Here is a 12995-nt window from a genome sequence, read left to right as displayed (position 1 = left end):
CTAAGTAGAGAAACCTAGCAACCTGGGGGGTGGGGGGCATGGCTTCAGGTCCTGACTGAAAAAATCTTTAATCAATGTTTGTTGACAGCGGGATAAGAGAAAAGCTTTAGCCATTTCTCAAGACTAACTTCTACTAAACGCTAAAGGTGTATGTGCTCCAAAAGGTTCAGCACATCGGAAATGGTACATTATTGCCATTTTAACAATTCTGAGTGAGTTTACTCTTTCCAAATTCAAGCTCTGACCCATTAAAGTGTCTCCATCAGAGAAGTGTAGGTGAGGTACGCAGGACAAGAGGAGAACGGGGGTGACGGTGGACTCAGGTGCGGAGTTTAATTATACGCCGAGATGCTGATCGTGGACGACGCGAAGCAAGGCAAAACAGGTAGAATCCACAAAGAGCACAAACGGCTCCTTCTCGTGTAGAATTCCCTGAGTGGTCGTGATGTCGGACGCAAACAGATTTGCATCTCCCGAGCGATGAGTGAGGTCAGACACGAACGGCCCCTTGCTGGAGGAGGTGGAGTTTAGGGTCCCGTTGTTCAAAACAGTCCATCCCGGTCTTTAAGACTTGATTTAATGTACTCGATCGTAGCGGTGTGTTGCCGGGGGGCGAGGTGGTGCAGCGGGTTGGACGGGGTCCTGCTCTCTGGTGGGTGTGGGGTTCGAATGGAGGTTTGCAGCAAAATGTAAGTATGTGTATATATACAGTATATACTGTTTATGTGAATATATATGAAACTATACAGGATATATGTATATATATATATATAAGGGGGGCACAGTGGCGCAGTGGATTTGACAGGTTCCTGCTCTCAGTGGGTCTGCAGTTCGAGTTTTGCTTGGGGTGCCTTGTGATGGACTGGCATCCCATCCTGGGTGTGTCCCCTTCCCCTCCAGCCTTACGCCCTGTGTTGCCAGGTTAGGCTCCAGCTCCCCACGACCCCAAATGGGACAAGTGGTTCAGAAAGTGTGTGTGTGTGTGTGTGTGTGTGTGTGTGTGTGTGTGCGCGCGCGCATGCATGCATAACCTTTTTTATGTGGCTGTACACAGAGCATCGAAAACATCGCTTTTGCATCAGAACAGTTTGACATTCGTTATCTTACTTGAGTAAATCCATGGTGCCAAACACGAAGTTATTTTTATGAACAATGTAAAGAGAACAGAATAGAATCCTCGTGATTTTTAAAGTTACGCCCCCGAAAAACGTGTGCTCTTACTGAATGTGTAGAGTAAAATTGAGCACAGTTAATGCAACAGTCAGAGATTTAATTTCACCTGCTACATTTTATGCAGAACGAAATGAGATCTCAGGGTTGACTGCACTTCACTGATTTTATTCTGCGGGGTTTAAAGGTAAACCTCAATTACTTTTCCAGTATTTTACAGGTGCTTCACACAGACACCTTACCGTGGTTGTGGCATCAGTAATCATCCTCTCTCTCTTTATGCCCCTTACACACGGAGCCAGTGAGTAATGCAGTCCTCAGTGCGGGCCTCATTGCGTCAGTGGCACGTCTAAAAATAGCGTGCGGTGGAATGTAGTTGGACTTCTGGGGTGAATCACTGGCAAGATTCATTCCTGTGCTGCTGTTAAATCACGAGTATTACAGCATCTTCGCAATTACTTTTTAATAACAGTACACATTCTGCAGCTGTACCATCGGGTTTGTGACGCCCCTTGCCAAGAATCATGCCAGCACCTCTTAAACTTCTATCTCTAAATTCATAAAGGTACATTTCCGTATACACTATATATAGACAAAAAATATTTTTCTTTTGTATGTAGATCTACACTGATTATGAAGGGCAAATAAAATTTTAATTTTTAAATAAAATGCTATTTTTGATGCAAGTATTTATGACAACTCATATCCCTCTATCATCGACTTGTCCCAAGCAGGGCGGGGGTGAGCCAGAGCCTATCCAAGAAACACAGGGTGCAAGGATGAAGGGGAGAGGAAACACCCTGGATGGGATGTCAATCCATCGCAAGGCACCCCAAGTAGGGTTCGAACCCCAGATCCCCCTACGCAGCGGGCACTGGCCAAACCTGCTGTTCCATGCATCCATCCATGCATCCATCCATGCATCCAATCAATTTATTTTCAATAACCACTTGTCCAGAGCAGGGTCGCTGTGAACTAGAGCCTATCCGGGAAGCACTGGACGCGACACTGTGGGACACCAGTCCATCAGGGTATAAATAATGTGTGAACAATATATATGCACAGAACACAGATTTATATTTTAACATGTGAAAATGGACTGAAAAGTACATTAATTTCCGAGACTTAAGTTCACTAAGGGAGCAAATAGATGTAGACTGCGTTTCGTAAAAAATATCACCAGCAAAGCATAAAATTTCAAAGACAAGCAATGAAGAAGTGGAGGGATGTCACGGGACGTTTATAAAGTTTCATCAGTTTTCTAATAAACCTGTTCTTTGAGATTGTGCAAGGTTTTTTATTACATTTTTCGAGATTGCTTCTAAAAAAAATTTTTTCCAAAATTTGGCGACCTCAAGTTTCAATTACCCTAGTCGATTGCCCGGGTTTGCCTGATGATACACCCGACCCTGCTTCTGAGGAATTAAGTTTAGTGTTATCATCCTTCATATTTGCTTGTGACAGCAAAACTGACACTCTATAAACTGCAAAAGAGCACAAAACTGCTGGAAATGACTGCTGCGTTAAAGCTATATTATAATCCTTTGGAGGAGCGAAAGGATAAAGAGACGTAAAACTTGACTAAGGTCTCTTGTATCCTCCAGATTATTCATTTATTTTAATATTGATTTTCTCATCTGTCCTGGGGGGCAAAGCTTCTGGATGACAGATGGGCACTCGCAGGTACTGCTTAATTTTAGGTACGAAAAATATTTCGTATGCAGCTGTTGGTCCTATATATGATCTGTATCGGAGTCTCAGAGACACGGGAAGATGGGGAAGCAGGTGGCTGAGCACAAACAGATGCATCTCCATGTTACGCTACCTATTGTTATTTTTACTGGAACCATGCATGGTAAGTACCTTAGTCATGTCTACCACAGCAGGAGGTGGGACTCAAACCTGCAACCTCAGAGTCAAAGCCAGCAGCTTCACTAAGATAGTTGGTGCCCTGCCTATACTTTATTTGATTTTAATACTGTGATTTACCACCCTATGACTTCCTCCCCGTTGGCTTCAATGAAAAAGATTAGGGTAAAGAAAATTTATAGTGCCCATAATAGAGGAGCTGCTCTTAGCTGCAGGTACTTTTGTTCCCAGAAACCCCCCTGGGTGAAGACACAAACCCAACCTAAATAACAGTAAATTACAGCAATGCATGTATCTTAAGTGTACATTTCCAGTACAAAAATGTACTTGCTGGTATATTTTTAAACAATTATACACAGTTACTCCGATTTGCTGCGATAAACAAAGTGCGACAGACAGTGAGTACACCTATTCAGACACGGTGATGACCTCGGCGGTGACCTTGTACTTAGTGTGTTACATTTTATGCAAATTTTATGCTAATTACCTGGTCATTTTAAAGGAGGGACAGGTAAATATACCGATGCGATGGCAGGCGTCGCTGACACTGACAGCTGCTCATCATTTCAACGTCACAGTGCCATGATGAAGTTGCGCAGCCGTCCACTCGCGCGTTTCTCCGTGTCTGACGCGCGGGGCGCGCGCGTGCGCACGGGGACGCGCAACTCGATGAGCGTTGTAAAAAAAGAAAAAAACATCGGACTAGGCGACAGGAGACGCGCAGAGCGATGGGAACGGCGTGAGGAGCGGGAGCGGAAGGAGGAGCAGGAGCAGGAGCAGGAGCGAGAGGTCGGTCTCCAGTCCGGGCTGGTAATGACAGGTATTTATAGTCATAGTGCAGCTCTGGGACTGACGTGTTTGTTTCGCGTTCCCCGCGCACTGCTGGGTGTGAGTCTGTGACTGCGCGTCGCCAAGTCACTCACTCACTGTCAGCTGGGGACATCGATCCGTATATGATTATGATTATGATATTCCTTAGCCTTGTGTCATCGAGCTCGATTTCAGCCTTTTTCTTATGTGACTTCATGATCTGGCGCGGCACCGAGGCTCGGTAAAAAATCTCGGACCCCGATCGCGAAGTCGCGGTAACGGGCTTTCTGCCCTTCCACGGTGCGCGACGGCGCGAGCTGGTCGCTGGGATGCGCGCGACAGCCGGTGGCCTTGCGCGTGGGGCGGCGTGGTGGGGGGGCGCGCGCTGCTGGAGATTCAGCACGCTGGACAGCGCCGGGGTCGCGAGCGACGGTGGACGCGGACGCTCACTTGCTTGTACGGCGTGGGGTCCGGCGGTGTAACGTTGTACACACTGTTAACACGGCATGATGTGACACCCGACCTCATTATTATTATTATTATTATTATTATTATTATTATTATAATACTTTTGCCCAAGGGGGGGCTTCAAATCTTAATGAACTTTGCTGCTTTGCAACGGTTTACCCATTTGCACAGCAGGGTATTGGCAGTGTATCAATTAAGGGTTCAAGGGTTCAGGTACTTCAACCAAGCACATGACAGCAGGAGTAGGATTTGAACCCGGGACCTACTGAGGAGGAGGCAACAGCCAGTAACCAGAATGCTGCCTGCTGGCTTGATGATGCATATCTGGGGTGAGTTAGACCTTCATCGTTTAGTCCTGCAAAAGGAATGGGCTGCTTTTATTTTGCTGTGCAATGCATGGCATTTTATTCTTTAAGCAATACTTTGCGAAGCAATCAAAAACATGTACTGTATGTAAGAACAGGGGTCTTACTTCCTGGTGAGGTCATTCTGATGATTCCGCTGCACATGTGTTAGATAACACACTCGAGAGAAAAGGCATCTTGGTAATAATGTGTCTTGGTCTGTGTGACTTTTTAGAGATATGCTTTATCTCACAGTGGCAATTGCTCATAGAAATTATGACTGTATGGTTGTAGCTTTTGAGCATTATGGCAAAAAGTCGGTAAGCTCTGATTTATGGATGTTCTTGCAGAATCAGCCTTTTGTATGCATGAATGTGACTACAGACTACACGGGAGATTAAACGCTTATATTACATGTAACAATGGCTCCCTTTAAAAGTTTGACCTCATCATGTTTCTGTACCTGCCCAGCATCCATCTGCAGCATTTAAAACCAGCATTCTGAATAATAATGAAGGGAACTCTAGGCAAGGTGCCCTTTTTGTGAACTTATGAATATTGTAAAGGACATCTAGTAACAGAGAATTTAAGGAAAAAAATCTGATATGTATTTTAAAAGGATAATTTTATGTTCCCGGAAGCATCCTGTGGTAATTTAACTGAGCAGTCCACTCAGTCTATATTTAAGTCCGATGTTACATTGAAATTATGATTTCTGGTAAGCCACTTTGGTTGATAATATCTGATATAAAGCAAACGGTCCCTCCTCTAGAATAAAGAGTCTCAAAATGATAGGCAGCATTTGCTAACATTAGTAGAATCACCATATAATAGCTCTCTTTTAGAATTACAATATCTTGAAAAGAACACTAAATTAAATTATAGCTATCATATAATTGAGCTGTCTTTTGTGCAGTGATATGGAAGGACATTTGTATCAAATTTTGTATCACAATGTTTCTGCAAATGTTAGTATTCTAACTGAATGCACTTTATACATAAGCAATGCAGACATGATGGCGATGATGGGGTGCTTTAAAAAGCTACATGAAAACTAGAGAAGTGCATTAAGATCTGGCCCTCGTTTCCCATTAAGCAGAGTTCACTTGTTATTTTGCTCTCAGTCCCAAAATGAAATGCAAACCAAACGCCACACTGACCGAATCATTTCCAGTAATGCATCTGCATTTTTGCATTATGGGGACACAACAGATGGAATTACCCCTACCGGTCCCAGTGGCACTGGCAGATCCCTAGAGTCTGCAGCCACATCTGATCGCTGACTCATGTGTGGGCAGTCAGTTGCCTCACAGGCCGGAGGCTGCGATGTTCACGCATAAATGTCGATTGGGTTTGACACCCGGGTGAACCAGTCACACATGGACAGGGTTTGCAGCATGTGGGTCTGTAAGTTATTCTTAATGTCTTTCATTTGTTTTTGGTTTGATTATATGTCTTCAGCAATCATGTCCTCTCTTGTTTCATACCTACGTGATGTAGAGGTTATGGATTTTTTAGAGATGGGAAACTTTGGCCAAATATGGAGTGAAAAAGAAAAAAAGATTTTAAAAGTATACTGTAATAATAATAATAATAATAATAATAATAATAATAATAATATGGTAAGGACCAGATCTGAAAGATGTTTTAAAATTTATGGCAAAAATCAATATTACTATACATAGGAGGAGTGGGTAGCCACTGGTACTTGGACCCCCAGAGTTTTAATCTTCTTTTTTTTTTTTTTTTTTCAGTTAGGACTTCTTTTGTTTTCCTCTCCTCAGCTGACAGCTGGCTCACTCTGTAGTTGCTCATCACACCCCATAACATTGTATCATTCCCAATAGTGTTATTCAAGTGCTCTGGGTAATTCTGGTGAGAAGATGGCTCTGTAAAAATAAATTAAATTCAACTGGAAAAAAACACGAAAGCTCTGGTTATTACATCGATTCAGAGTGAAAAGCATGGCAGTTCTCCCAGAACAAACATCACACTCTTGGCTGCAGTAAATAGTGTTTTTTTTTTTTTTTTTTATGTAATTCTGTCTCTCTCTTTTGAGAGCTAACTGAAGAACTTGCAGACTTTGGAGGATTCAAGAACTGGAGCTCTTCAACCCCATAAGAAGTCATGTACTCGTGAACATTTTTTTCACCCCACAAAGTTTTAGAGTTACAATTAACATTGCTAATATCAGATTGAATGTACATGGGTGCGGTGGTGCAGCGGGTTTGGCCGGGTCCCACTCCCTGGTGGGTCTGGGGTTCCAGTCCTGCTTGGGGTGCCTTGCAGCAGACTGGCATCCCGTCCGAGGCGTGTCCCCTCCCCCTCCAGCCTTACGCCCTGTGTTGCCGGATTAGGCTCCGGTTCGCCGCGACCCCACTCGGGATGAGCAGTTTCAGACAATGTGAGATTGAAGGTGTCATTATATCAACTAACGTTATCACATGAGCATATATCAAAAAGGCAGTGACATCAATAAATACAAAAAACAGTAAGGGACAAATACCTAAAATGGAAATGGTCTTTATGAAGCTTTCAAAAAGGATATTGCAGAACCTGCCAGTGGGATGTTGTCCTCCAAGGGTGTTGGAGGCTGGTGTGAAGGAATATAATGTTCCAGACAGAGGTTCTGAGCTTGAAGGAGTCAAACAGGCTCTTGTGACTTCCTCACGTGTGTATCCGCAGGTGTGAGGGATGGCTTCCTGCTCGGAGATGTGCGGGTCCGGCCACACTGAACCCAAGCAGGGTGCGGTCCACTGCGGCTACCCACGCTTTGGAGTCCGCTCCTACCTGCACCAGTTCTACGAGGAGTGTACCGCATCGATCTGGGAGCACGATGAGGATTTTCAGATCAAGAGATCGCCGAGTAGGTGGAGCTCTGTTTTCTGGAAGGTAAGGATGTCCCTGAGTTGTCTTTGAACGCTAAGTGCTAAACAAAGAGCAACTGCTTGTTTAATGGGCCACCAAATATTTAGTTTTGTAATATAAGGAAATGGGACATGCATGCCTCATTTTCATTAAATCTGTATTCCTTGGGGCTTGTTTTATTGCCTCCATGAGCATTGGCCAGGATACACCACTGAGACCAGTGCTCATGGATGCCTAGTCCCAAGTGATAGGCATGCAGTCCATGTATTCAGCAGCTGCTGGAGTCTTGAAGGCTTGAGGAAGACAGCTTTGAAATTCAATTGGATTGATTTTTATAGAGTGATCTTTGAACCAAAATGACAGAGAGTGCCGAACAAACTGTGAATGATCTAATATTACAGGGTATGAAAAGCAACAGTAATAGTTAACTATAGATTGAGCCAACTGTCAGCTGAGGAGAGGAAAACAAAAACTCTCAACTGCAAAGAGAAAAATAAACCTCTGGGGGTCCAAGAACCACTGATTTCTCAATATTCTTGGGCCTACTAATGTGGTGACAGGGACAATTAGTTTAGTGATGTATGTATAAGCTGTTAGTTTAGTCATGTATGTAGTGACTTTGGTCCTACACTGTTACACTGGCTTCCATTATGACTGAAATGTCAAGTAAGGGAAGGAGCAGTGGAGGAAATTTAACCATGGGGGAAAAGAAAGAGTCGGTCTCTAATTATCTTGGACACCAGACAGAGTTGGTGGGTGTTGGTTCAAGTCTTTGTTAGGCTCCTGTTGTTACATCATTGAGATTGGTTAAATAAACTCTATTGTAGAGTGTCTTTTTTAGTGACAGGGATACCAATGGCTACTCCTTAGGAGTAAGAGTCCTTCTTTTTTTAGAGTATACATCTTAATTAGCATCCAATTTACACTTTACAGCCAGATAAAGCAAGTTACTACTATTTATTTTATTTATGGGGCAGCGGGTTCCATAGTGGTTAGAGATGTCAGCTTTGGACCTCCTGCTGTAGTGCCCTTGAGCAAAGTACTACCCTAAACTTGATCCAGTAATAATTACCCAGCTGTATCAATGGATGAATCATTGTAAATAGCCTAACCTTGTGAGTCCCATTAGAGAAAAGCGTAAGCTTCATGAATACATTTTGAGCTATGGATGAGCAAAAGTTGAAACATGCTGTGGCTACTGATGGCTTGCTGAGTGGTGGCACCCCTGGTGGAGATAATAGTTAACCCTTCATGTCTGCGCCCCCAAAGGTCTCTCTTGTGCTTGGGACCCTGATCCTGATGACGGGGCTCATCCTTCTCATCGCTGGCTACGCCATACCATCTAAGGTGGAAGCCTTCGGTGAAGGTGACCTGCTGTTTGTGGACGCCAGCGCCGCGCGCTTCAACCGCGGATTGCACGTGAGCAAGCTGGCGGGGGCCGCCCTCTTCTGCGCAGGAGGGGCCCTGGCCGCCAGCGGCCTCCTGCTGTTCGCCTTCGCCCAGAGCCACTCCCGGGAGGAGAGGTACCTGCAGGACAAGTTCAAGGAGAGGATAGCCGAGCTGCAGGCCGCCGCCCGTCCCATCACCAAGGCACCAGGCCCGGGGGAGGGCAAGGTCCCCGTCACGCTGTCCAAAGTGCAAAACGTTCAGCCCCCCTCCTGAACCCCCCCCTTGAGTGTACTGTAGCTGTGGTGTGTTCCCTTCGGTCAGCTTACATAGTTCAGCTAATAAATTGGTACCGCTCAAAAGACAACCTGTAGAACCAGCCAGAAGCACCGTATTAATTCATACATAAACGCCTTGGCCCTCTCCAATTTTTCGTTCCCAGTTACGTCCATTATTGTGCCTTTTTTATCCGAAACATTAAAATTGCATTTTTTCCGTGAGCGAATGCTGTCTCGGTTCTCAAGTTGAGGACATCGTACAGACATCAGTATAGTGAAAAATATTGCCTTTTCGCCACTATATCCACATTACTGACTTTTACCTCTGCGCTCTTCTGAGTGACAGCAAAATTACGCAAACCATATATGTGCAGTGACACGATTACATGAACCACGGTATTTCATGAATAGCAAAAGTTTAAATTTATTTCAAGACGAATTACGTTCAGTATAAAAAAAACTTGTACACTGATTTTGTTAATTCATTAAAGGGGTGGAAATGCTTGTACCGTGTACAAAGCCAATTTCATGTCATTACTTAGCTACCTCTTACATCATTTTGTCTGCCAACCGTATTGGGTACCGATCTTAAGAAAAAAATCAATCTTTACCAAGATTGAACTATTATTCTGAATGCTAAATAGTGATGTATGACACATTTCCCTGCACTGCTCTCAGCCACAGGAACACACTTTTTCCTTTATTGAAAAACACAAGAAATTTCCACTACAGGTGATCCTCGACTTACGACATTGGAGCTCTCAGAGATGGCATTTTACTGACAGCAATGTTTTATTTACAGAGCTTTTTTCCACAATGGCTTATAAGTGAAAAAGTGAGTATTCTGATGGTGCAGAAAAGAAAAAGTAAAAGAAAACAGCGTGAAAATTATAATAATGTTCTGTATATTACTAGTATTCTAGTGGTATTTTACCTGAAGGGAGGCGCGGTGGTGCAGTGGGTTGGATTGGGTCCTGCTCTCCGGTGGGTCTGGGGCTCGAGGCCCGCTTGGGGTGCCTTGCTATGGACTGGCGTCCTGTCCAGGGTGTGTCCCCTCCCCCTCTGGCCTTCCGCCCTGTGTTGCCAGGTTAGGCTCCGGCTCACCACGACCCCGCATGGGATAAGCGGATTCAGATGGTGTGTGTTATCTTACCATGACCAATGTGTGAAATTATTTAAAAAATACAGCAAAGCCCTACTATACAATGTAGCATTCATGTAATTGTTTATATATACTTATTGTTTATATTATACGGTGTAAGGGGATTTGCAACTTAAAACAGAATCTACTTTGACAAGGTCAAAGGGCAGCCCTGTCATAAGTCGAGGCCCACCTGTTGTCTTAATGATTTGAGCTCAACATCATAAACATACTGTTACACAGCGGGGGACTTATATATACATATATTAACATTTATTCATTTAGCAGACGCTTTACTCCAAAGCATCATACATCTCATAGAAATATATATATATATATATCCAACCTAACCATTAAAGACCATCAAATTCGGACAGATTCAACATCTCCCCTAGGTATAATATATGCACCAAAAACCAATAAAATAAAACTGAAGCCCTTTATAAACTGTGTCATACTACACATCCCAGGTATTACCAGTAGCCAAAGAAGCGTGTGAACACTGCCTCATGCGAGTATAAATACCACAGTCCTTGGCAGCCGTGTGTGATTGACAGCGATCGCTCACCTGTGGACACTTGACACCACATGCTGTCACCCAGGGAGTTTGTGAGAAAGCCAGCGAGACGCACATAGCCCATGATGAGATGTCACTGTTGAATATACATGTTTCCAAAAGGTACAAAAGCACATTTTCCATGGCAAGTAGGGAAAAACAGAACCTTCCAGAAAATGAGGGAATGACTTTCAATGTCATTTTTTATGCAAAGTTTTAAAAAAAAAAAAATTTCTCCCTGACACAAAGCATTGTGAAACACTTTAGAATCGGGGCCAAATCATACGGAGAAAAAAAGCAAGATAATAATCGAAGGAAAACCTTAATTGCGGTCTCTATCTAAGGACCACGAAATAAATTTTTAAATACAATATTGAAGGTGCTGTTTCAACTCTCAATATACACAAATTCTTATGTTACATGTTAGTAAGATATACGTAACGTGTATGTTTGTCCGTGTGTTTTGTATCTTATTACGTCCATTTACCCTATAAATATATATAAATGGTGGCTGCCTTGCGTAAAAAAATAAAAACTGAGTTAGCTAATACTATGTAAGCTGACCTTGTACCGAAAAAAACCCTGCAGACACTTGATCTCTGATAAAGATCATTTTACTTATATTTTTGTAGTAGTGCCTAGTTGTCATAGCACTATAGACGATAACATTAAATTTACTTAAATATAAGTTAACTTCTGTATAACAGTCGTAGAGTCGTACCCGATTAAAATTTTTATTTTTACGCAAAAGCTCTGTGGGTAAATTTCACTCTGACATCAGTTATAATGGCGTTTTAGAAAAGCAAAATTGTAAGTACTTGTGTGTCCAAGTGTTTTTTTTTTTTTTACACCTCATGCACAAAGTACCGTAGCAGCGAATGCAGAGAAGCAGTGCTGTGTTTAGGTGGACCAGCAAAAGTTTGAAAACATGGAGGAAAAAAAACACCACTTCGCAAATGCAGAAGACGGAAACGTGTCTTTAAAAAAATATATATTTCTCATGTATCATGTGCAAACAGAACATGGCAACTTGGAAAAGTCTGAACGCGGTCATTCTAAAACTGTAACCTAAATGTCGATTTTATTTATTCGTATAGCTGAATAAATGTGCGCTCTGCGAAATTATCAACGTTTAGAATAAAATGGAGCGAACAAATTTATTTCTCATTTTCTACGAATACGCTTGCAGGTGTTGGACCAGGTGCATCCTTCGCAGTTCCTTCACCCGCGACGCCTTTCGTTTTGCAGGAAATCTCGTTTGTCGGAAACGTCGAGAAAAAGAAAAACGGACGCCGCGCGGAATTGCGTTTGTCCTTCTGTTCGGCTTTTTTTTAGACAAGACGGTAAGGGCAGGCCGTGCCATGGCGAGGTCGGCGGGTCGTCTGTCTTCTGAATACAACGTGTCTAAGCCACGTGCGAAAAATAAAGTTGTCTGTGCTGAGAAGAAGGCTGCGAACAGAGAATGAAAGCCCGCTCGCAGAGTGTGTCCGGATGACTCGCTGGTGAGAGAGGTAATGTTCGCAGTGAGTCACGCTCTCATTTTTCAAGTAAAAAACAGTACTGGGGCTTCTAACAACTCATTAAGACATCACGCCCCTTATTCTCCTTGAACCCGAGTCCCTTCAGCCACCTGGGTCAAGTCAACTGGGACAACGTTATTAAATGTTGCTTTGGTCTAATTTCCCTTTTTTTTGGGATGGAGAAAATAAGAGAACATACAGAAGATAAACTCGCCTGATATGACTTAACAGGACCTCTGCTGTCACCCATCTACCGCCCCACCTTGACTGAGCACAGTCACTGGAGGAGGTTACGAACGTGACCCTCCCATCGTTCTTCCTCCCCCGTTCCAAAAAATACTATCTTGGACAGCAGGTCTGAACCTGGTGAGTGGAGAGAGGGAGCAGGAGAGCAGCATCCCCTCCCCTCTGCCTCAATACCTTGGAGCAAGGTACTTACCCTGAACTGCTCAGTAAAAATTACCCGTTTCACTGTAAGCTGCTTTGGAGAAAAAACGCCAACTCTATGAGTAAACATACACAGTATTTAGCCCTAATTTATGAATGATTGAAATTTTAGTACTCCCGGTAGGACATTCTAGTCAC

General features: G+C 43.4%; 1 protein-coding gene across 1 annotated transcript; it reads left to right on the top strand.

Moving 5' to 3' along the window:
• The first annotated feature begins 3734 nt into the window (after window positions 1-3734).
• On the top strand, window positions 3735-10196 carry nrsn1l (neurensin 1-like). The gene is made up of 3 exons (XM_029248437.1): window positions 3735-3859; window positions 7347-7553; window positions 8799-10196. The coding sequence occupies exons 2-3, from the start codon at window positions 7356-7358 to the stop codon at window positions 9189-9191; spliced, it is 591 nt and encodes a 196-aa protein (XP_029104270.1). The 5' UTR covers window positions 3735-3859; window positions 7347-7355; the 3' UTR covers window positions 9192-10196.
• Window positions 10197-12995: the final 2799 nt, after the last annotated feature.

This window comes from Scleropages formosus, chromosome 23 (assembly GCF_900964775.1).
Source record: "Scleropages formosus chromosome 23, fSclFor1.1, whole genome shotgun sequence".
Lineage (NCBI taxonomy): Eukaryota > Metazoa > Chordata > Actinopteri > Osteoglossiformes > Osteoglossidae > Scleropages > Scleropages formosus.
This window is presented reverse-complemented; position numbering and strand designations above follow the sequence as displayed.

What these genes read in the sequence shown, in the direction of transcription:
- nrsn1l (XM_029248437.1), top strand. Translation starts at nt 7,356, where the DNA reads ATGGCTTCCTGCTCGGAGATGTGCGGGTCCGGCCACACTGAACCCAAG. An exon ending in GGAGCTCTGTTTTCTGGAAG is followed by an intron (nt 7,554 to 8,798) that starts GTAAGGATGTCC and finishes GCGCCCCCAAAG; the next exon opens with GTCTCTCTTGTGCTTGGGAC.